This window comes from Schistocerca cancellata, chromosome 2 (genome assembly GCF_023864275.1).
Source record: "Schistocerca cancellata isolate TAMUIC-IGC-003103 chromosome 2, iqSchCanc2.1, whole genome shotgun sequence".
Lineage (NCBI taxonomy): Eukaryota > Metazoa > Arthropoda > Insecta > Orthoptera > Acrididae > Schistocerca > Schistocerca cancellata.
This window is the reverse complement of record NC_064627.1, coordinates 946,555,638-946,580,949: the sequence shown is the minus strand read 5'-3', so window position 1 is coordinate 946,580,949 and position 25,312 is coordinate 946,555,638. Positions and strand designations below refer to the sequence as shown.

At 46.7% G+C, this 25,312-nt stretch overlaps 1 protein-coding gene across 1 annotated transcript in view; it reads right to left on the bottom strand.

Annotated features, from left to right (window-relative positions):
* LOC126160040 (G-protein coupled receptor Mth-like) overlaps window positions 1-25,312 on the bottom strand; it is a 653,909-nt gene that overhangs the window by 123,564 nt on the left and 505,033 nt on the right. The window contains exon 5 of the mRNA XM_049916850.1: window positions 7,233-7,402. Within this exon, the coding sequence (XP_049772807.1) occupies window positions 7,233-7,402 (170 nt within the window). The remainder of the gene's footprint in view (window positions 1-7,232; window positions 7,403-25,312) is intronic.

Here is a 25,312-nt window from a genome sequence, read left to right as displayed (position 1 = left end):
GGAGACGGTTGCGAATGGTCCTCGCCGATACCCCAGGAGCAACAGTGTCCCTAATTTGCTGGGAAGTGGCGGTGCGGTCCCCTACGGCACTGCGTAGGATCCTACGGTCTTGGCGTGCATCCGTGCGTCGCTGCGGTCCGGTCCCAGGTCGACGGGCACGTGCACCTTCCGCCGACCACTGGCGACAACATCGATGTACTGTGGAGACCTCACGCCCCACGTGTTGAGCAATTCGGCGGTACGTCCACCCGGCCTCCCGCATGCCCACTATACGCCCTCGCTCAAAGTCCGTCAACTGCACATACGGTTCACGTCCACGCTGTCGCGGCATGCTACCAGTGTTAAAGACTGCGATGGAGCTCCGTATGCCACGGCAAACTGGCTGACACTGACGGCGGCGGTGCACAAATGCTGCGCAGCTAGCGCCATTGGACGGCCAACACCGCGGTTCCTGGTGTGTCCGCTGTGCCGTGCGTGTGATCATTGCTTGTACAGCCCTCTCGCAGTGTCCGGAGCAAGTATGGTGGGTCTGACACACCGGTGTCAATGTGTTCTTTTTTCCATTTCCAGGAGTGTACATCAGCTGGGAGGCAATCCATTACTGGATTGATCGCTATGGCGAAGAGAGCGTCGCTCAAAACTGAGCCATGTGGCACCCCATTCTCCTGGCGAAAGGCGTCGGACAGGACAGAACCCACACGTACCCTGAACTGTCGATCCATTAAAAAGGCACGAATAAAAAGAGGGAGGCGACCGCGAAGGCCCCATGTACGCATGGTGCGGAGAATGCCCGCCCTCCAACAGGTGTCGTAAGCCTTCTCCAAATCAAAGAACACAGCCACTGTCTGGCGCTTCCGCAAGAAGTTATTCATAATGAAGGTCGACAAGGTAACCAGATGGTCAACAGCAGAGCGGCGCCTACGAAATCCACATTGTACATTGGTAAGTAGGCGTCGAGATTCGAGCAGCCAAACCAAACGAGAATTAACCATTCGTTCCATCACCTTACAGACACAGCTGGTAAGGGAGATCGGTCGATAACTGGAAGGCAAGTGCTTGTCCTTTCCCGTCTTAGGAATCGGGACAACAATAGATTCGCCCCAGCATGTGGGAACATGACCCTCAATCCAGATGCGATTATAAGTACGAAGAAGAAAACCTTTACCCGCAGGAGAAAGGATCTTCAGCATCTGAATATGAATAGAATCAGGCCCTGGGGCGGAGGACCGTTACCGGGCAAGTGCATTTTCGAGTTCCTGCATGGTGAATGGGGCATTATAACTTTCACGATTCGAGGGGCGGAAGTTAGGTGGCCTTGCCTCCTCTGCCTGTTTTCGGGGGAGGAAGGCAGGGTGGTAATGAGCGGAGCTCGAAACCTCTGCGAAAAAGCGGCCGAAGGCATTGGAGACATCCTCAGGGGCCACAAGGATGTCATTTGCGACCGTCAAGCCAGAAACTGGTGAGTGGACCTTAGTGCCAGATAGCCGGCGCAGGCTACCCCAGACAACAGAAGAAGGAGTAAAACTGTTGAAGGCGCATGTCAAAGCAGCCCAGCTGGCTTTCTTGCTTTCTTTGATAACACGACGACACTGCGCACGTAATCGTTTATAATTGATACAATTCGCCATCGTAGGGTGGCGTTTAAAGGTGCGTAAAGCACGTCGACGAGCACGTAAAGCGTCTCTACATGCTGCGGTCCACCAAGGGACTGGTACGCGACGTGGAGAAGAAGTAGTGTGAGGGATGGAATATTCAGCAGCAGTGAGAATGACTTCCGTGAGGTGTGCGACCTGACTATCGCAGCTTGCGAAGGTTTGATCTTGAAAGGTCGCCCTGGAAGAGAAGAGCCCCCAGTCTGCTTTGGAGATGTTCCAACTAGTTGAGCACGGAGAGGGGGTATGATGCAGGAGATGGATAACACAAGGGAAGTGGTCGCTCGAATACGTATCAGAAAGTGCGTACCACTCAAACCGGCGTGCAAGTTGGGTAGTACATATAGAGAGGTCTAAATAGGAATAGGTATGGGTTGTGTCCGAAAGAAAAGTAGGGGCGCCAGTATTGAGGCAGACAAGATTCAGGTGGTTGAAAAGGTCTGCTAATATCGAGCCTCTCGGGTAGGATGCTGGAGAGCCCCAAAGGGGATGGTGGGCATTGAAGTCTCCAGTCAACAAAAATGGTGCAGGTAGCTGAGCAATAATTTGCATCATGTCTGCCCTGGTAACGGCAGACGACGATGGAGTGTAAATGGTACAAATGGAAAATGTAAAAGTGGGGAGAGTAATTCGGACGGCAACTGCCTGCAGGTCGGTGTGCAATGTGATGGGATCGTAGTAAATATCATCCCGGACCAGCAACATAACCCCTCCATGAGCCGGAATACCTGCCACAGGAGGTAGGTCAAAACGCACAGAGGCATAGTGTGCCAAGTCAATTTGATCGCATGGGCGTAGCTTCGTTTCCTGGAGAGCTACGACGAGCGGACAGTGCAAGCGTAGCAGCAACTTTAAGTCCTCTCGGTTGGAGCGAATGCCGCGAATATTCCAATGAAGAAGTGCCATCGTGAGAAGAAAAAGAAAAAGGAGAAGCAAGAAGGGGTCACCTCGAAGGCCGCTGAGGGCCTGGCTTCGAGCGAGCACTGCCGCCGCTATCAATAGGCGGAGAGTCATCGTCCGTTTGTTCAATAGGTTCGTCGGCCATCTTGTTAAGATGGCCGGGAGGGGGAGCTTCCTCCACCGGTGAACGGCCAGATGTTCGGCTACCAACGGTGCGGCCAGGCGAAACGGATGACGGCCTGGGGCGGCAACCGCTGGGTGGCGCAGGAGAAGAAACGCGCCGTGGCGGAGAAGGAGAACTGTGCTTCCTATGAGCCTTCTTGGAAGGTCGTTTAGTCAAAGTACTGGTCGATGGCTGGGAGTTCGAGGTACGTAGGAAGTCTGCACGGGACGGTTCCTTCTTGAAGGTCCGTGCATCTGACTTCTGGGTCTTAGTCTTGGCAGAAGCTGATGAAGGTGCTTGTGTCTTAGGGGTGACGGGAGAAAGAGGAGACGTTGACCGGGCGATCTTAGCACTGGCCGAACGGACGACCGTAGTGCTAAAGGTAAGATCGCATGTCTGCGTCGACACCTCCATGGTAGTCCGAGGAGAGGCGAGGACAGTACTGTATTTCCCCGCTGGGAGCAGCGTGGGCTTCCTACTAGCAAATAGCTTGCAAGCAGCCGAGGTGGACACTTTCACTTTGACCCGAATTTCCTGTATGCAGCGTTCATCCTTGTTGATGGGACAGTCGCGGGAGGACGCTCTGCATGGTCACCCTGACAGTTCACGCAACGAGGAGACGGAGGTGGACAGTCACCCTCATGGGCGTCCCTGCCACAAGTGACACATTTAGCCGCATTAGAACAAGACTGGCGAGTGTGATTAAAACGCTGACACTGGTAGCAGCGCGTAGGTGTCGGGACATAGGGGCGAACAGAAATAACCTCATAGCCCGCTTTGATGCGCGACGGCAGCTAAACACTATCAAAGGTCAAGAAAAGTGTCCGGGTCGATACAAGGTCATTGTTGACCTTTTTCATGACCCTATGGACAGCCGTCACGCCCTGCTCAGCGAGGAAAGACTGAATCTCCTCGTCAGTCAATCCGTCGAGTGATCTAGTATATACCACTCCACGAGACGAATTCAAAGTGCGGTGAGCCTCCACCCGGACAGGGAACGTGTACAGGAGTGTGGCACGAAGCAGTTTTTGTGCCTGAAAGGCGCTCTCAGTTTCTAACAACAAGGTACCGTTACGCATCCTGGTACAAGACTTGACAGATCCGGCTATGGCATCTACGACCTTCTGAATAACGAAAGGGTTGACAGATGAAAACTCCTTTCCGTCAACAGATCTAGAAACTACGAGGAACCTTGGGGCAGGCGGTAGTACTTTTGTCACTGGTGGCTGGTCAAGTTTCCGTTTTTGGGCAGAAGTCGAGAGAGAAGAAGAAGAGAAATCCATTGCGGAGGAATCCCCTATGATTGCCAGCGTCTCCGATGGCGCGCTCCTTCCTTGTGGGGACCCTCTCAGAGGGCCTTAGGTGAATGTTTACATCTCAGGTCACACCTCCCGAGAAAAGGACGGAGGGACCAATCGGCATGGTCGGAAGGTGTCAGCTCAGGCAATCACCCCTCCCTGGGCCTGGCTTTTACCAGAGGGTATGTGCGTGCCTTACTTGTCTACCCAGGGCGGGGAATTACGCGTTACCCCGTCACCGGCTACATGTGCGAACGCGTGGGTCGGCCTTCAGGCACGCACAGGGAGGAGAGAAGAAGAGGGGGAAAAAAAGGGAGAGAGGGAGAGAAAGGACAGACTGTTTCAAACGCCGAGGCGGAGACCAGAGGGTGGAGTAGAAGGCAAGGAGTAGAAGGCAAGAAGGCAAGAAGCAGAAGGCAAGGAGTAGAAGGGAAGTAGTAGAAGGCAAGGAGTAGAAGGCAAGGAATAGAAGGCAGGGTAAAAAGCAAGGAAGACAGTGAGAGGGAGAAGGACAAAGAAAGGAACCAAACAAAGGAAGGAAGAAACAAGAATAAGAGAAAAACCAAAATGACCACAAATATAATTCGTGGAACCGTCCATCTCCGGACGCAGGCGCAAACTACCCCCTTGAGGGGGAGGGACTCCTTTTAGTCGCCTCTTACGACAGGCAGGAATACCTCCGGCCTATTCTAACCCCCGGAGCCGCAGGGGGGTCAAATGGTTCAAATGGCTCTGAGCACTATGGGACTTAACTTCTGAGGTCATCAGTCCCCTACTTAAACCTAACTAACCTAAGGACATCACACATATCCATACCCGAGACAGGATTCAAACCTGCGACCGTAGCAGTCGCGCGGTTCCGGACTGAAGCGCCTAGAACCGCACGGCCACCGTGGCCGGCAAAGACGAATTAAGGAGGACATAAAAGGCAGGCAACCACATGGCTAAAAGAAGTCTACTCATATCAAACATAGGCCTTAATTTGGGATGGAAATTTCTGAGAATATAAGTTTGGAACTCGGCGTTGTATGGTTGTGAATAATGGACAGTGGGAAAACCGGGCAGAAGAGGATCGAAGCGTTTGAAATGTGGTGCTACAGAGGAATGTTGAAGATTAGATGGACTTACACGGTCAAGACTGAGGAGGTTCTCCGCAAAATCGGTGAAGAGAGGAACGAATGGAAAACACTGAAAAGCAGAAGGGTCAGCATAATAAGACATCTGATAAGACATCAGGGAATAACTTCCATGGTAACAGAGGAAGCGGCAGAGGATAAAAACTCTAGAGGAAGACAGAGATTGGAATACACGTAGCAAATAATTAAGGTCGTAGGGTGCAAATACTACACATAAAGAGACTAGCGCAGGGGAGAAATTCGTGGCCGACCGCCCATCAAACTAATCATGTCTCAAAAAAGAGGAGAGAGAGAGAAGCTTACACAGTACACCCATTGGCTGCACAACGTCAAAGATGAAGTGCCCCATGCGGTGGGTACCCTCAGTCTGGACAGAACGAGTTCAGCTGATACCGTGTGTCAGGCCCATTCTGCAAGAGGCTGTCACAGTGTTAAGATACTTCGTTCCCGTCTCGTGACACGCCAAACCATTCGTTCCACTGTCGGGCAGTGGGCTCTCTCGAGAAAAACTTCAAAAATCTTATTCAATTGCTCGTAAGCATGGAAGCGACAGTACCTGCCATCCAAGGCGACATTTCTACGAGTTGAATGGATTACAAGTATAAAAGCTTTTTCAATAGCTGAAATGCCATTTGATGCACATTTAGAGTCGAAAAAAAGCGTAGTTGTTGACTTGTTGAGAGGAATAGAATGTTGTTGTTCTCCTCATTCCGAAGACTGGTTTGATGCAGTTCTACATGCTACTCACTCTCTTGTGCAATTTCTGTTTCTTCGCCCGGGGACTGGGTGTTTGTGATACCCTCATCATCTCACCATCATTCTGGAAGTGCCGAGACTGGAAATGGAAAGATTTGGAACTTGTACGGGCGCTGATGACCACGATGTTGAGGGCCCCACAAACCGACATCAACATCATCTCCTGTGCAAGCCTCTTCATCTCCGAATAACTACTGCAACCTACATCCTTTTGAATCTGATTGCTGTATTCATCTCTTGGTCTCCCTTTACGATATTACCCCCAACATCTCCCTGTAGTACTATAAATTGATGATTCCTTGATGTCTCAGAATGTGTTCCATCAACTTATCTCTTCTTCCAGTCAGGTTGCGCCACAAATTTCTTTTCTGTCCTGTACTGTTCAGTATATCCTCATTAGTTACGTAATCTACCCATCTAATCTTCAGCGTTCTCCTGTAGCACTACACTTCAGAAGCTCCTATTGTCTTCTTGTCTAAACCGTTTATCGTCGTTGTTTCAATTCCGTACGTGGCTACATTCCATACAAATACTTTCAGAAAAGACTTCCTAACACTTAAATCCATCTTCGATGTTAACAAATTTCTCTTCTTCAGAAACTCTTTTCTTTCCATTACCAATCTACATTTTATGCCCTATCTACTTCGGCCATCATTAGATATTTTGGTGCCCAAATAGCAAAATACATCCATTACTTTGTCTTGTTTCCTAATCTAATTCCCTCAGCTTCATATACCCTCCTTTCAAGACACTGTCCATTCCATTCAACTGAACTTGCAAGTCCTATGCTGTCTCTGAAAATTGGAATGTCATCGGCAAACATCAAAGTTTTTGTTTTTCCTTCCTGGACATTATTTCCTACTCCGAATTTTTCTTTGGTTTCCTTTGCTGCTTGCTTGATGCACAGACTGAATAACATCGGGGATAGGTTACGACCTTGTCTCACTCCTTTCTCAAACACTGTTTCCCTTTCATGACCGTCAAGTCTTATAACTTCCGTCTGGTTTCTGTACAAATTGTACGTATCCTTTCGCTCCCTGTATTTTACGCCTACTACCTTCAGAACTTCAAAGAGAGTATTCAAGTCAACATTGTCAAAAGCGTTCTCTAAGTCTGCAAATGCTCTAAACATAGTTTTGCCTTTCCTTAACCTACCGTCTAAGAGAAGTCGTAGGGTAAGTACTGCCTCGCGTGTTCCTACTTTTCTCCCGAATCCAAAAAGATCATCCCCGAGGTCGGCTTCTACCAGTTTTTCCATTCTTCTGTAAATAGTTCGTGTGAGTATTTTTTCAACCATTAGTAGAATGGAGGTCGAGTTAGCACTTACGCTGGATGAAGCAGGAGACGCGGCCGAGGCCGAACATCCTGCCGGTGGCGCTGAGGTAGTAGGCGACGCCGGTGATGACGGTGGGCACGCCCCACGCGTACAGGGAGTACAGCGTGAAGAGCCGGCGGGTCCTGCTGCGGCGGGAGCTCTCCCTCGAGCTGCGCACCGCCCTGCACACCAAACACCGGACACTTCAGCGAACTATACTGTGCTAGTAGCATTCTCTGTAAAGTGTTGAGACACTGCAAGACGACAAGTGAAGCGATGACATTTTGGAATCAGCAAATATACTGAGGTGACAAGTCATCAGATAGCGATATGTAAATATACACTACTGGCCATTAAAACAGCTACACGAAGAAGAAATGCAGATGATAAACCGGTATTCATTGGACAAATATATTATACTAGAACTGACATGTGATTACATTTTACGCAATTTGGGTGCATACATCCTGAGAAATCAGTACCCACAACAAACAACTCTCGCCGTAATAACGGCCTTTATACGCCTGGGCAATGAGTCAAACAGAGCTTGGATGGCGTGTACAGGTAGGTACAGCTGCCCATGCAGCTTCAACACGATACCACAGTTCATCAAGAGTAGTGACTGGCGTATTGTGACGAGCCAGTTGCAGGGCCACCATTGACCAGCCGTTTATCAGTTGGTGAGAGATCTGGAGAATGTGCTAGCCAGGGCAGCAGTCGAACATTTTCTGTATCCAGAAAGGCCCGTACAGGACCTGCAACATGCGGTCGTGCGTTATCCTGCTGAAATGTAGGGTTTCGCAGGGATCGAATTAAGGGTAGAGCCACGGGTCGTAACACATCTGAAATGTAACGTCCACTGTTCAAAGTGCCGTCAATGCGAACAAGAGGTGACCGAGACGTGTAATCAATGGCACCCTATACCATCACCCCGAGTGATACGCCAGTATGGCGAGGACGAATACACGCTTCCAACGTGCGTTCACCTCGATGTCGCCAAACACGGATGCGACCATCATGATGCTGTAAACAGAACCTGGATTCATCCGAAAAAATGACGTTTTGCCATTCGTGCATCCAGGTTCGTCGTTGAGTACACCAGCGGAGGCGCTCCTATGTTTGATGCAGCGTCAAGGGTAACCGCAGCCATGGTCTCCGAGCTGATAGTCCATGCTACTGGAAACGTCGTCGAACTGTTCGTGCAGATAGATGTTGTCTTGCAAACGTCCCCATCTGTTGACTCAGGGATCGAGACGTAGCTGCACGATCCGTTACAACCATGTGGATAAGATGGCTGTCATCTCGATTGCTAGTGATACGAGGCCGTTGGGATCCAGCACGGCGTTCCGTATTACCCTCCTGAACCCACCGATTCCATATTCTGCTAACAGTCATTGGATCTCGACCGACGCGAGCAGCAATGTCGCGATACGATAAACCGCAATCGCTGTAGGCTACATCCGTATTACCCTCCTGAACCCACCGATTCCATATTCTGCTAACAGTCATTGGATATCGACCGACGCGAGCAGCAATGTCGCGATACGATAAACCGCAATCGCTATAGGCTACAATCCGACCTTTATCAAAGTCGGAAACGTGATGGTACGCATTTCTCCTCCTTACACGTGGCATCACAACAACGTTTCACCAGGCAACGCCGGTCAAGTGCTATTTGTGTATGAGAAATCGGTTGGAAACTTTCCTCATGTCAGCACGTTGTAGGTGTCGCCACCGGCGCCAACCTTGTGTGAATGCTCTGAAAAGCTAATCATTTGCATATCATGGCATCTTCTTCATGTCGGTTAAATTTCGCGTCTGTAGCACGTCATCTTCGTGGTGTAGCAATTTTAATGGCCAGTAGTGTAGAAGTGATATGTACTGAACCAAGCAATCATTTGAAGGCCCAGTTTCATCAGTGTCGAATCCAAACGAAACGTAGCGGTGACGTTGCGCTCCTCTAACTGCACCATCACGTGACGTGACGTTGCGCATTACCTCCAGTGCGAATATATCAGAGTCCTCAGGTGGTGAAATTGTTATTTCGGTGTAGCGAGAGAACTGGGAGTGTATGTCGACTTCCCATGAACATTAACTAATTGTGGAGTGACGTGTCCGCGATAGTAATACGAGCTGTGACACGGTGTGTCTCGCCTGCAGACGGAGGCTGCCGCCGTGATGTGGGACGGCCGTGACGTGGCCTCTAAAATGGTGAGCACAACGCGGCCGCGAGCAGCCCGTCACGTCCGAGCCTGAGGCAGCGTGTGAACCTAGTCACGGAGTCAGGTGGCGAATGGCGCTTTGCTTGTGTGCTCACTGGAACAGAGCGCGAAGGCCAGGCGAACATCGCGACGCAGTCAACGAAGGGGAGGGCAGGGCAGCGAAGAAAATACTGGGTGGTTATAATTAAACTTTCCCTACTTAACACGTTATAACACGGAAACTAACTGTCGTACAAGGACCAAACTTGGTGGCATTTGTGTCAGGGACACGGGGAAGAGAAATAATGCAGAATCAATTCAATTGAAACACTTTTAATGTGCTTCATACGTCCGCTAAACCCGCTGGGCAGAACAGGTGTTTAGGAATGTGGAAAGCGCCAAATAATATGTCGTTCAGTTTCATTCAAAGCTGTCGTTTATTGTAACAATTTAATAACACCTTTAAATCAAAACGGCACATAGCCGAACCTTTACAACTACGAGTTTCAAAATGCAGTTCTTTCATGGCTGAAGGCCTCCAAACAAAAAATCTTATATATATATGACAGCTAGTTGGAAAACCTCAAGGCAAAAGTAGATCGAACAAACATATCAAGGTGCAATACGAACAGCCGAAGGCCACAATTAAATTTCAAAATTTTAAAATATATTACCATGATCTTTTAAGGCAGAAGGCCGCAATGTCTTCACCTAAGGGGAAATTTTGAGAATAAGGCTTTAAGCGGCTGAAGGACCACAGTTGATTTTCCAAAAATTCAAAAATACCTTAACCTTTAAATTTTCAATGGCTGAACGAACACTAAATGAAAAGCAACGCAACGACAATAACTAAATTTAAGAATAATGTCTTAAGCGGCAGTAGACCCACAATTGAAATACATAAATTGGTTTACATAAAACACAATATTTTTTTTTCTTTTTTCTTTAAACATAATAACATTCACCGGTATACCTGGGAAGGCAGGGGAACGAGATCTGTCATTGACTATATAATAACAGATCAGGAATTCAGGAAGGCTGTGAGGGACACACGTGTATTCAGGGGATTCTTTGATGACACTGATCAGTATTTAATCTGCAGTGAAATTGGGATTATGAGGCCGAAAGTGCAGGAGGTCAGGTCCACATGTAGGGGGATAAGAGTGGAGAAACTTCAGGATAAGGAAATCAGGCACAAGTACATAACAGCGATCTCAGAAAGGTACCACTTAGTTGAATGTAGTCAATTACAGTCATTGGGAAAGGAATGGACAAGGTACAGGGACACAGTACTAGAAGTGGCTAAAGAATGTCTTGGAACAGTAGTGTGTAAAAGTAGGATGAAGCAAACAGCTTGGTGGAATGATACAGTCAAGGCAGCCTGTAAAAGGAAAAAGAAGGCGTATCAAAAATGGCTACATACCAGAACCCAGGTAGACAGAGAAAGTTAAGTTGAAGAAAGAAACAAAGCCAAACAGATAATTGCAGCATCCAAGAAGAAATCGTGGGAAGACTTTGGAAACAGGTTGGAGACTATGGGTCAAGCTGCTGGAAAACCATTCTGGAGTGTAATTAGCAGTCTTTGAAAGGGAGGTAAGAATGAAATGACAAGTATTTTGGACAGGTCAGGAAAACTGCTGGTGAATCCTGTGGATGCCTTGGGCAGATGGAGGGAGTATTTTGAAGAGTTGCTCAATGTAGGTGAAAATGCGATCAGTAATGTTTCAGATTTCGAGGTAGAATGGGATAGGAATGATGATGGAAATAGGATCACATTTGAAGAAGTGGAAAAAATGGTCAATAGATTGCAGTGCAATAAAGCGGCTGGGGTGGATGACATTAAGTCGGAGCTCATCAAATACAGTGGAATGTCAGGTCTTAAATGGCTACAAAGGATAATTGAAATGGCCTGGGAGTCGGGACAGGTTCCATCAGACTGGACAAAAGCAGTAATCACACCAATCTTTAAACATGGGAACAGAAAAGATTGTAACAACTACAGAGGTATCTCTTTAATCAGCGTTGTGGGTAAAATCTTCTCAGGTATTGTTGAAAGGAAAGTGCGAGTATTAGTTGAGGACCAATTGGATGAAAATCAGTGTGGGTTTAGGCCTCTTAGAGGTTGTCAGGACCAGATCTTTAGCTTACGGCAAATAATGGAGAAGTGTTATGAGTGGAACAGGGAATTGTATCTATGCTTTATAGATCTAGAAAAGGCATATGACCAGGTTCCTAGGAGGAAGTTATTGTCTGTTCTGCAAGATTATGGAATAGGAGGCAAACTTTTGCAAGCAATTAAAGGTCTTTACATGGATAGTCAGGCAGCAGTTAGAGTTGACGGTAAATTGAGTTCATGGTTCAGAGTAGTTTCAGGGGTAAGACAAGGCTGCAACCTGTCTCCACTGTTGTTCATATTATTTATGGATCATATGTCGAAAACAATAGACTGGCTGGGTGAGATTAAGATATGTGAACACAAAATAAGCAGTCTCGCATATGCGGATGACTTAGTTGTGATGGCAGATTCGATTGAAAGTTTGCAAAGTAATATTTCAGAGCTAGATCAGAAATGTAAGGACTATGGTATGAAGATTAGCATCTCCAAAACGAAAGTAATGTCAGTGGGAAAGAAATATAAACGGATTGAGTGCCAAATAGGAGGAACAAAGTTAGAACAGGTGAACGGTTTCAAGTACTTAGGATGCATATTCTCACAGGATGGCAACATAGTGAAAGAACTGGAAGCGAGGTGTAGCAAAGCTAATGCAGTGGGCGCTCAACTACGATCTACTCTCTTCTGCAAGAAGGAAGTCAGTACCAAGACTAAGCTATCTGTGCACCGTTCAATCTTTCGACCAACTTTGTTGTATGGGAGCGAAAGCTGGGTGGATTCAGGTTACCTTATCAACAAGGTTGAGGTTACGGATATGAAAGTAGCTAGGATGATTGCAGGTACTAGTAGATGGGAACAATGGCAGGAGGGTGTCCACAATGAGGAAATCAAAGAAAAACTGGGAATGAACTCTATAGATGGAGCAGTCAGGGCGAACAGGCTTAGATGGTGGGGTCATGTTACACGCATGGGAGAAGCATGGTTACCCAAGAGACTCATGGATTCAGCAGTAGAGGGTAGGAGGAGTCGGGGCAGACCGAGGAGAAGGTACCTGGATTCGGTTAAGAATGATTTTGAAGTAATAGGCTTAACATCAGAAGAGGTACCAGTGTTAGCACTGAATAGGGGATCATGGAGGAACTGTATAAGGGGGGCTATGCTCCAGACTGAACGCTGAAAGGCATAATCAGTCTTAAATGATGATGATGATGATTTAAAACATTGGCTATAATAGATTACTAACAGACCATTAAACACCCATGAAAAGGACAGTACAGAAAAGGGCACTCAGACGCCTCCAGGGGGGTGGGGGGTGGGCCCGCCCTCCAAACATTAATGTTCACTTAGGTGAGACAGGTAGTGGGCCCAACTACACTTGATCCGTCGGTAACCCATCCAAGAGACAGTCACAGACCGACCGACCAAACGACTTGCTGGCCCCAATCGGTACTTAAAAGCCCAAAGACCAACTCTTACGGACGTAATTATCCACAATGAAATATGTATTAAGCTGTCAAAACTACACACCATGTTGGTCAGCGACAACAGGTGAGTAAAGGACGCTGCCTGAAATTACGTTAGTGGCCAGGGCAGGTAACCGGAATACTAACGGCCACAAGGCAGAACATTCCGCTGGTACACTTGAATTTGAAGTAAGGTAATATAGTTAACTTCACCGAAAAGGAACACTGCCTGAATTTACGTCAGTGGCCATGGCAGGTAACCAGAACACTAACTGCCACAAGGCAGAAAATTCTTCTGGTGCACTTGAATTGTAGTGCACCAATATAGTTAACTCCACCACACGGCGGCTCGATTTCACCTCTACAAACAATCGGTGTTGCTCACAGGGAAAGCTCCTCAACAACGAATCACCCAAACGAACGACACAACATGAACGGACGTGACTTGGGTACTTAACACACCACTCAACTTTGACGTCCTGGGTCGGTGAGCCACGAAGCTCGTAGCGATCGGACAGCTCCATAAATGCTCCGACACCACGCAGGGACCGCCAGCGGACCCAGCTGACTGCACCACATGGAGATCCTCCCTGGTCCGCACCAACTGAGCGACTCCCGCCGACCCCCTAGCCGGAAACTATATGCACAAGACCAAAGATAGTACACGGTGCAAATATCGATACACATCGCAGCTGCCACACGTAGAAGGAGGGAGAACCATGGCATCACCACAACAACGGCGGGAAACCGAACACAGATAGACAGCCAAGCTCAAGAAAACGCATAGTTCGGAGTGAGCACGGCTCAGTGCTGCTACGGCACATCATACTATTTCATGCCAGTACCATTACTGCTACAAAAGGGGCTCAATATGGCGTCCGTCAGTCTCCAGAAGAGTCTGAATGCGCAGAATTGCATTCTGCACAGCAGAAAGAAGCATGTCTGTAGGTATGCTGGCTAACCTGTCTTCACATGCTGCACTTCAGTTCAGCACATATATCGATGTTCCCCTGGTAAACCCTCTCCTTCAGGTAGCCCCACAACCAGAAATCACAGGGAGTGAGATCAGGTGACAGTGCCGGCCAAGCATTTGGAAGCGATCGTCTGATAATTCGATCTTTACCAAATGTGTTTCGGAGAATAGGTGAACTTCACGAGCGATGCGCGGTGGAGCCCCATCTTGCATGAAAACTGTTGAGTTCAATGCGTCTTTCTCCTGTGAGGCGGGAATGACATGCTGCAGTAACGGTGACCAGTCACACTGTACGTCTTTGGTCCTTGAGCTCCAGCCTGTTCAAAAAAGAATGGGCCGATGACGAACGTAGCTGTGAAGACACACCATACGGTGATACGTTCACCATACATTGCAACTTCACGCACAGTGACTGGAAGTGAAGCTATCCACACTCAGTAGTTCTGTGCGTTCACCTCACTCGTCAGAGAAAAATGAGCTTCGTCTGTCCATAGTCCAGGGCCAGTCCTCGTCAACTTCAATCCTTGCGAGAAAGTGGAAAGCGAAGTCAACACGTCGCTGTGTGTCCTGTGCTGCAAGCTGCTGTACCATATGGATCTTGTGTGGATCCCATTTGAGAATGGTTCGAAGCATCTTCCGTACAGTGGACCCCGGAACGTTCAACTGTCGCGACACAGGAGGCGCACTGCCTGACGATCGAGAATTGCGCACAACCTTGTCTGCCATAGCTACAGCGATTTCATCAAACACGTGTGGTGCAACAGGTCGTCGGCCTCTTCCCGGAGAGACGCCGAGCTTTCCAGTTGATTCGAACTTCTTCGTCGCGCTCCGCACAGCAGGTGGAGAAAGAGGACCCTTCCGTAATCCTTTCACCCATTGATGTTCTCGAAGTGCAGCTGCAGCATTACTGTTGTTTTGATAACAGAGCCTCACCAGTAATGCCCTGCTCCTTTTGTCCAAGTTCATGTTGACACGTCAACAAGTGTACTGCGACTGATCAAGTGTGTGAGACCATGGATTACGACGACTGACCACGGCACCTGGTGGCCATAGTTGGAGTTGGACGGTGGCGCTGTGACGCATGGAAATCATGCACCCCATACTCTGGACATTAATGCTATCAAGTTTGATACTCGTACAGTAAATAGTTTCCGTATTATAACGTGTTAAATAGGGAAAATTTACTTATAACCACCCTTACTTCGCGTCACAGTGTGTGCGCATGTTGGGAGGCAGTTTAGCCAATGTCACGCTGTCTTTCCTTGTTGATACAGTACGCAGACCTTCCTTGTAAAGGGCTGGCAGAAGTCACGAACCTTAGTTCAGAGTCGGGTTCTGATGAAGAAAATGGCATGCTGATGTAGCTATGTAACACTTCAAAACGGAACAAATCAGAATATAGAATCGGATACTCGTACAGGAGAAATACTCATGGCGCATTCACTTTGACAAGAAAAGTTTTCGGATAAACAGGTCACTAACTACTTCTGTTTAAGCCAGTCAGTTGCACGAGGTTCAAAAGATTGTGCGGAAATTATATTTTCTGATGAATGTAATCACCAAAAATCAATTGTAAGTGGCGAAAAGCTTCATGAGCGACGTGTTACCGAAATAAGAAAGAGTTGCATAGATTACTTTGGAAACTCAGCAAGATAAGTTATTGTTACTGTTCATGATTTGAGCGTAAAATCCAGGCACGTTAACTGAGTTCTAAAGAAGTGTCAAAGACGTAACTCTGGCTTACAACGAGTCCGATGGGTATGAACACTTGCTGCGTCTTAATTCCGAGGTGGCTCGAGTTCTCGAGATGGAGGACTGTGAGTTCTTAGGAGGGATGCCTCAGTTTGCGAAATCACATCAAATATTTTACCTCGGATGAAATGTTGAACTTTCGGCGGCTTATTTTTAGTTTCTTGGTACATCGACGCGAAGAAATTATATGGTAGGCCACCGGCGTATTTTGAGTCTTCAACCTTCGTTCAGTCTCTCTTTCCTTTGCCTCATTGTTCACTCTGCACAATGAACTGTTGTACAAGCTTGGAGACTCAGTTGCTTCACTTTCTTTGGTTGTTCTTTGAAACAGGGGTGCTTGATTAATGAGAAATGTTCAGTTCCGCAGGACCCTCAATCTGAGATGAAACTTCCTCGTAACTATCAATATTTCCCATATCTTCAACTTCGAGGTCGTCACTTTGAAACACCACCTCGCGGGAGCAGGTATCGCGCTCGCGCAGCAGACTATGTCCCGAACATTAAGCGGCGAAGGCAGAAGGAGGCAGTGTGCCGCTCTGCCCCGCCCTTCAATTTTCGCTGTTATATTTACACTCGTGAGACATGAAAGCCTTCCTGCGCTGCCCTGCCGTTCTCAGCTGAGTCCCAGTGTGCACCTGGCCTAACTCTGTAGCCAGGGAGAGCTGCACAGCAGGCCGTGGGGGCGGCTAGGGGCCCACGTTCAAAAAAAGGGAAAGAAGATCTGGATTTAACATCTCGTCGAAGACGGGGACGTTGGAGACGGACTCCAAGCTCTGGATGGGGAGGATGGAAAGGAAACTACCCATACTCGGATTAATGGATGTCGGAAAATTGTGACAAATCTAAATACCGATGCCTGGCCGGGAATTTCAACTCCTTTACTTTTGAATACAGATCCAGTTACTGTACCATTAGGCCGCCTCGCTTGATAGGATTAATACACTACTGGCCATTAAAAGTGCTACACCAAGGAGAAATGCAATGATAAACGGGTATTCATTGGACAAATATATTATACTAGAACTGACATGTGATTACATTTTCACGCAGTTTGGGTGCATAGATCCTGACAAATCAGTACCCTTAATAACGGCCTTGATACGCCTGGGCATTGAGTCAAACAGAGCTTGGATGGCGCGTACAGGTACAGCTGCCCATGCAGCTTCAACACGATACCACAGTTCATCAAGAGTAGTGACTGCCGTATTGTGACGAGCCAGTTGCTCGGCCACCATTGACCAGACGTTTTCATTTGGTGAGAGATCTGGTGAATGTGCTGGCCGGGGCAGCAGTCGAACATTTTCGTATCCAGAAAGGCCCGTACAGACCCAGAAACACGCGGTCGCGTATTATCCTGCTGAAATGTAGGGTTTCGCAGGGATCGAATGAAAGGTAGAGCCACGGGTCGTAACACATCTGAAATGTAACGTCCACTGTTCAAAGTGCCGTCAATGCGAACAAGAGGTGACCGAGACGTGTAACCAATGGCACGCCGGGTGATATGCCAGTATGGCGATGACGAATACACGCTTCCAACGTGCGTTCACCGCGATGTTTTCCAAACACAGATGCGACCATCATGATGCTGTAAACAGAACCTGGATTCATCCGAAAAAATGACGTTTTACCATTCGTGCACCCAGGTTCGTCGTTGAGTACACCATCGTAGGCGCTCCTTTCTGTGATGCAGCGTCAAGGGTAACCGCAGCCATTGTCTCCGAGCTGATAGTCCATGCTGCTTCAAACGTCGTCGAACAGTTCGTGCAGATGGTTGTTGTCTTGCAAACGTCCCCATCTGTTGACTCAGGGATCGACACGTGACTGCACGAACCGTCACAGCCATGCGGATAAAATGTCCGTCATCTCGATTGCTAGTGAAACGAGGCCGTTGGGATCCAGCAAGGCGTTCCGTATTACCCTCCTGAACCCACCGATTCCATATTCTGCAAACAGTCATTGGATATCGACGAATACGAGCAGCAATGTCGCGATACGATAAACCGCAATCGCGATAGGCTTCAGTCCGACATTTATCTAAGTCGGAAACGTGATGGTACGCCTTTCTCCTTCTTACACGAGGCATCACAACAACGTTTCACCAGACAACGCCGGTCAACTGCTGTTTGTGTATGAGAAATCGGTTGGAAACTTTCCTCATGTCACCAGGTTGTAGGTGTCGCCACCGGAGTCAGCCTTGTGTGAATGCTCTGAAAAGCTAATCATTTGCATAACACAGCATCTTCCTGTCCGTTAAATTTCGCGTCTGTAGCACGTCATCTTCGTGGTGTCGGAATTTTAATGGCCAGTAGTGTATCTTAGCGATAAGTGTCATTGACAAGTGGGATTAGCAATGGGAACTAAAGGGGTGGTACAGGAAAAAAACTCCTTGTAATCAGCAGAGGCATTGAAGCGTCTCTGTACAAGTCGCTTCATTCAGTTTCAGGGTCGAACTCACTTTTAAATAACAGTATCGCTTATGTGTCAGTGCTCCTATAATTTCAAACTGAGGGAAAGATGACCAGCTTAATGCTATATCTGGCTGCCACAATGATATTTCAACAATATATTACCACATTTGAATTTTTTTTTTTATAAATAAGTTGTTTCCCATATTAAAGATTTGACATGGTAAAGCAATCATCTTGTGTCTGTGTCGTCGCCCTATGTTTCACCACACACCATCCTCTTGTTGTCTGCTTGGAAGCGTGCTTGTCGTTTACGTGAATATTTATAGGGTCTTTGGGCTTGTGGTAAGTTTCTCTGAATGTAGGGGCAACTTAGCCAACCTTTGTGTGTAAAGCTACGGGCAACTGTTCTGGGTCAGAGAGACACCGGAGACAGGGGGTCCGTCGATTTATTGAATTGCTGCAGGTAGAACGTGCTTATTGTCTTTGTCGACTTGTGGTCTGTCGTAGGACACTGAGGACGGAGCGAGCTCCTTCACTGCCCTGGCAGTCATAGCAAAGATAACACCTAGTTTTCGTCCTCAGTAATTTTGTGAATGTGTAAGTTCAGATTAACCGAGTTTCTAATTCATTCTTAGTAGCTTTCAAGTATTACAGACAAGCATAATCCATGAAGGAAGTGATAGTAATTCGCGAGTTTCGGAATTTATTGGAGTGTTCTTCGTGGCCTATAAATTCGCCATATAGGGAAACGATGCCACGTGTAATAACTGATTACGAGAACTTCATATTTATTTATCATTCCGGCGTTCATATTAAAATACTACTGTTTTTTGTGGAGATTTCAGCTTAATTTGCGTCACTTGCATAGCTGGTACCAAGCGTTTATTCGTGAGATTGTCCTCGCGGTATTCTAAACACTCAGTAGCCAACCAATTTTTCTTTTTAAATAAATTCTCGTGCATTATAGTTTGATTTCGTGATCTGTCTTTGTCGTGATTTGCATAGTAAATTGATGTTCCTCTTTAGTGGATAACTACGTGGGTAACTGATTTACGGTGGCTCCCACCTTAGAACTGTTCACAGAACGTAGCCTCTGTTCACTGTATTCGTCATTGTAAATCCGCGTAATTTTTACTATGAATTTCGGCATAATTTTGTGTCCGAATACTCCACCATCGAGCCTAGTTTCTCTCTAACCCATTTTAGATTTTAGTTCTTTCTCGAACTTATAAGTAACTTCTTTCTCTGCGATGAATGCCTAGTCTGATAGTGTGCGTCTGTAATCCACGTATCCTACTGTACTTCCAATTTTCAAATAACCGCATCAGTCGTGTATTTATTTCCTATGTTATTCCAGTAGCGTTCAGTACCAACACTCTTTGATTGGTTACGGTTCTTAATAATATGCTTCTTCATGTGTTTTTTTTAAAATCTTAATACAAGAATAAATGTATCGTGGAAGTTATTCTTGATATTCAGCCGCTATGTATCCGATCCCCATCTAGCCTTTTCTAGGCCAACCTAGATCACTTGTGTGACTGTCACCTTATTTTTAAAAGCATTTCCTGAACTGATTCTTTCCCATAATTAATTAGGAAGTTCTCAGTGTCTAGGGCGATATGATTATTTCCTTGAATTGAGGCCTATTTGCTAATTAGCTCTTATCTTCACTTTCACTGAATTTAGAATACAGTATAGTGATAGGATCCATTCAAGTGACGACCTTGTAAAATCATTTAGAAAACATAACGATTCCGTGCCAGAGTCTCTCTTTCCTACGCAGTTATCAGACAGACAAGTCCACCTTTCTACACTGGAAGAAGTGTATGGGTAAATAAGCAACAAATAAGTCTCACCTGACGATCTAAGTTTCACAGTTATGTTTCAGATCAGTCACCAGTCAGTCGCGCTTCATACAAGCAACAGTGATGCTGTTCCAACAGTTTACAAGTCTCCAGTGGGAGAAAGCGTTGTACTATTATAATTTTGATACAATGAATCTTTCGAACATTTTTTAAAAATGTATTAAGTCTTTTGATGAAATCGGTCATTTTGCAGCGCGCGCCTTTCATACATCGCAAAATTGCTCCACGGTCGGTGTAAGCCACATATTTGATCATAGACATTTAGTCAAGCGTCGTCTGTTCCTGTTTCAACGAGGTGTCTTTGCCAAAACGAGAGAACAGCTTTGAACGGTTTCGGCCAATGGAAACAATAGAACTGGGTTCTGTTCCACCACCCTTTACCAGACAAAGACACCGTTTTTCTTCCTTGTTCGTTTTTAGGGACAGTACGCTGTATGAATAAATTTTGCAGACATTTATCTTGTGTGAATATGAACGCATTAGACCAGTAAACATCGATATTATAGTGAGGTTGCAGCCAGCCGCAAGCACTGCGATTTTCTTCATACAGGGTGACAATTACTGAACTACATGAAAACAAGCTACGGCGTGCACACACTTTATTCGACATGTAAACGTCACTAGAGATATTCGGTTTTAGGATATGACATGTTCGATATGTCTGCCATCATTGACGATGATGTGACGCAGACGAATAGCGAAATTCTGCATGACCCACTGAAGTGTCTTAACATCGATGCTGTCGATGACCTCCTGAACGGCTGTTTTCAGCTCAGCAATGGTTTTTGGGGTTATTGCTGTACACCTTGTCTTTAATATAGCTCCACAAAAAGGTGTCGCATGTGTTCAGATCCGGAGAATATGGTGGCCAATCGAGGCCCATACCAGTGGCCTCTGGGTACTCCAGAGCGAGATTGCGGTCCCCAAAGTGCTCCTCGAGGACAATTAAACACTCTTCTTCTTTGATGGGATCGCGCTTCGTCTTGCATCACATATGGTCGAAATCAGGGTCACTTTGGATAATGGGGATGAAATCATCTTCCAAAACCCTCACGTACCGATCAGTAGTCACCGTCCCAGCAAGAAATATCGCACCGATTATTCCGTGACTGGATATTGCACACCAGAAGTTACCCGTTCAGGGTGAAGAGATTTCTCGATCGCGAAATGCTGATTATCAGTCCCCCAAATGCGGCCATTTTCCTTGTTGCCGAACCCATCCAAATGAAAGTGGGTTTCGTCGCTAAACCAAACCATGCATATGCATACTAATCGCCATCAGGCCCCGCGGCCAATCGTGCAGTTTGAACGTCCTAACGCAAAACGTTCAGAAGTTATGGCGATTTTATTTTATATAGTTCAATAATTGTCACCCTGTATGATTGGGTATTATGACAGAAATCAGCCTGATAGTCACAAAGTTTTCCTGTTTTTTGTGCAGAATTCATATGCAGAATATCAGGTCTTTGTTCACATTTTACTTGATTCAGAACACTTGTTGGCCTGAATCCGTCTCAGTATTAGACATCTGTGAGCTCAAGTACCAAGTAGTTTTTGTCCACTAACGGCCAAGTTTTGGGGGATTCGTAATATTGTTGCATTAATTCACACTTCTTCCTAGTATTAAGAACTTTAGCCATGCGTGTGTGCTTCACTGACAGGATCCTCATGCAAGATCAAGGGATGGTGTACTTCTTGCTCTTGTTTAGACTTGAATTCATGGTTACATTGTACATCATGCCTTGTTTTGTAAATGATTTACGGAAAGCGAGGTAAGTTGAAACTTATGCAGTTACTCTGAGAGTTACTGCTACCGAGTCTTTCTGATTACCGACCATTCAATTAAGTGCACAGACTAAATGTTTGTAGCCTATTAGGCAAAGAAGGTAACGGGCGTCAAAGACATTTCTCCCTGTACAAATCGGGCCCGTAAGATACGATTTATATACCGCTTGGATGTTGTGTTTATGTGATTAACGGTTTCAGGCGTCCCCAAAGCTTAATGGTCAGCGCGTCTAACTTCCATGCAGCGGTCCCGATTTCGATTCCCAATTGCGTTGGAGAGTTTCTCCGCTCGGGGACTGGGTGTTGTGTTGTCCTTATCATCGTTTTATGGTCATCGACACACAAGCTGCCAAAAATGGCGTCAACTGAAAAGATGCAGATGCCAGGACTGAGATTCACTGGAAGAATCCGAAGGAAATGCAATCCGAAAACAAAGGAAGTAGGTTACAGTACACTTGTTCGCCCACTGTTTGAATACTGCTCACCGGGGAAGGATCCGTACCAGATAGGGTTGATAGAAGAGATAGAGAAGATCCAACGGAGAGCAGCGCGCCTCGTTACAGGATTATTTAGTCATCGCGAAAGCGTTACGGAGATGACAGATAAACTCCAGTCGAAAACTCTGCAAGAGAGACGCTCAGTAGCTCGGTGCGGGCTTTTGTTGAAGTTTCGAGAACATACCTTCACCGACGAGTCGAGCAGTATATTGCTCCCTCCTACGTATATCTCGCGAAGAGACCATGAGGATAAAATCAGAGAGATTAGAGCCCACACATTGGCATACCGACAATCTTTCTTTCCACGAACAATACGACGCTTGAATAGAAAGGAGACCCGATAGAGGTACTCAAAGTACCCTCCGCTACACACCGTCAGGTGGCTTGCGGAGTATGGATGTAGATGTAGATGTAGATGTAGACTTGCAACTTAGCGGCCGAACTTCCCCCAGTTGGGGGACTCCCGGCCATCACTGCCAAACTATCATTTCATTTCAGAGTTTCATGCTCGTGTTCAATACGCAACTCTTACTTGAGAGCTAACTGTCTCTCTTTTGTTGAGCTCGCCCTCTCGTATCATTAGTAAACTGGTCAGATGGCGTTATCACTGGGTCACATTCACTTTCTAGGGGTTAATGTCGGAGTATAAAGTGCGTTCTTTACTTTGCATCAACACACGTAATTAGTCGAGATACGAGGGCAACTTACAGTGTTTTCGATGCTATACAGAGTAGGACGGAAATAGCTCTGCTTGTAATATAGTGTGAGCCGTATGTGTACACCACCAATCATAAACTGTCATGCCTGAAAATACTGCCGGCTACAAATGAGCTTAATTTTTCCTTCTGTCGCTGCTGGAGGCACGCGCCAGTAACTTAAGGCAACATCAGCTTCTGGGTCAAGGCTTCTACGGAGCTGCGAGGCTATCGTGATGCAAAATAAGCGCTGCACCGAGCAAATAAACAGAACGAATGCGTTTCTTGCTGTCTTGTGTGCTCTGTGGTTGTGGTGTCCCAGCTCTCCAAGGCTGCAGTGGAAGCGTTCTGTAAAAGATGTCGAGAGAATTTTACGACTGATTCAGATAGTGTGCTTCACAGTCAGGAAGTCCCTATCGTTTAAGTTTTGTCTTACCAGATCGATATTTCTGGGTTTAGCAATTCCCTGATGTTCCCACTCGACAATAAGTTTGTGTAGAAGGGAACTCCAAGCTGCTGGGAGAGACAAAGAGAGAAAGCAACTCGTCGGACAAAGATGCAGTGGCCGACCCTTCACGAACTGAAAACAACGTAATCTATTTTGGCCTGTGGATCAGTCTGGGCGGAAAGAACCTAATCTATTTTGGCCTATATGGCTTCAAATGGCTCTGAGCACTATGCGACTTAACTTCTGAGGTCATCAGTCACCCTCGTATGCCCTTAGTGGGCATTCCTGCACGATGTGTTTGACCGCCACAGTCGCAAGCGGCCGAAGGAAGTTTACCCCATCTGTGTAAGGAGTCGGCACATCTCCCACAGTTGGTTCTGATGCGATTAAGGGTTGACCAAACTTTGCGAGGGCAATCAAATCCTTTTGGTTTACTAAAGATGCATGGCATACTGTGGCAGTTTACTGCTGTTCTGCTCTCCCATTCCTCTTTCCATCGGTCATTTATTTTAAAGTTGGTTTGGTGCAGAGCCTGTGCAGTCTTTAGTGGAGGATGCCTGGACCGGAGTCGGTTTCCTTTGATGTCGTGAGTATCTTCATGGATTTGTAATTGAGGGTTGGTCATGATTTTTTGAAATTCTCTAACCAGAGCGTGTTCACGGCGCAGGTTAGGAGGGGCTATGTTACTGAGAACGGGCAGCCACACTGTAGGAGTTGGCCTGATTGTGCCTGATATAATACGCATTGTTGCATTAAGTTGGTTATCTACCATGTGTGTGTGTTTGCTGTTGAGCCACACTGGGGCACAGTATTCTGCCACTGGATACACCAAGCCAAGTGCGGATGTTCTTAAGGTAGATGCTGTGGAGCCCCAAGTGGTGCCACAGAGCTTCTGCAATATGTTGTTGCGTGTTTTAAGTTTCGCTGCAGTTTTCGTCAGGTGTTCTTTGAATGTTAGTGTCCTATCTAGGGTAACCCCAAGGTACTTTGGGTGTTTGTTGTGATTTAGTAATTTCCCGTCTAGATAGACTTGTAGTTCTGTAATTTTTACTGTGATGTTATGAGCCATACGCTAAATAAATAAATAAACCTAAGGACATCACACACATCCATGCCCGAGGCAGGATTCGAACATGCGACCGTAGCGGTCGCTCGGCTCCAGACTGTAGCGCCTAGAACCGCATGGCCACTCTGGCCGGCTGGCCTGTAAGTCAAGACGGTAATGTCCAAGGGATTAACTTTACATAGAGGTAGCAGATTACAAGAGAGAGGGTAAGGAGATGGCTAGGGAGAGAGAGGTTAGGATTAAATGGACAAAGAAATGTAGGAGGTGGAGATGGACAGAGAGAGAGGTCAACGAAGGAGATGAACAAAGGGAGAGGTTGGAGGAGAAGACTGACAGAGAGACAGAGAGAATGGTGGAGGAGATCGACAGAGAGAGGGGGAAAGAGGTGGAAAGAGAGAGCAGAAGAAGGAGATGGACAAAGAGAGAGGGAGGGGAGCAGGAGATTAACTGAAAGAGAGGGAGGAGGAGATGAAAACAGAGAAAGGAGGAGAGAGAGCTACGTACAATATTCATGTTGAATGTGTGCATGGGCAAAGCTCCATCAAAAAGACTAGTATATACATGAAGCAGCATTTATGTATGTAAGACATCTCCTCCCAAATGCCAGGAACAATTTCAACCAAGTTTGGCACACAAACTGCAAATGTCATGAGTACCAGCACTGTGGGGTTTATCTCCAATAGGAGTAGAGGTATGGGCGAAAAGGTATCAGACCCTGCTGGAGAGGCTGCCCTGTGCAACAACTGTGTTGTGTGGGAATAGTATTGGCCTGCCTTATCGGTAGCTTTGCTGGGCAACCTTTGTGTCAGGCCAAGAATTGGTTTTC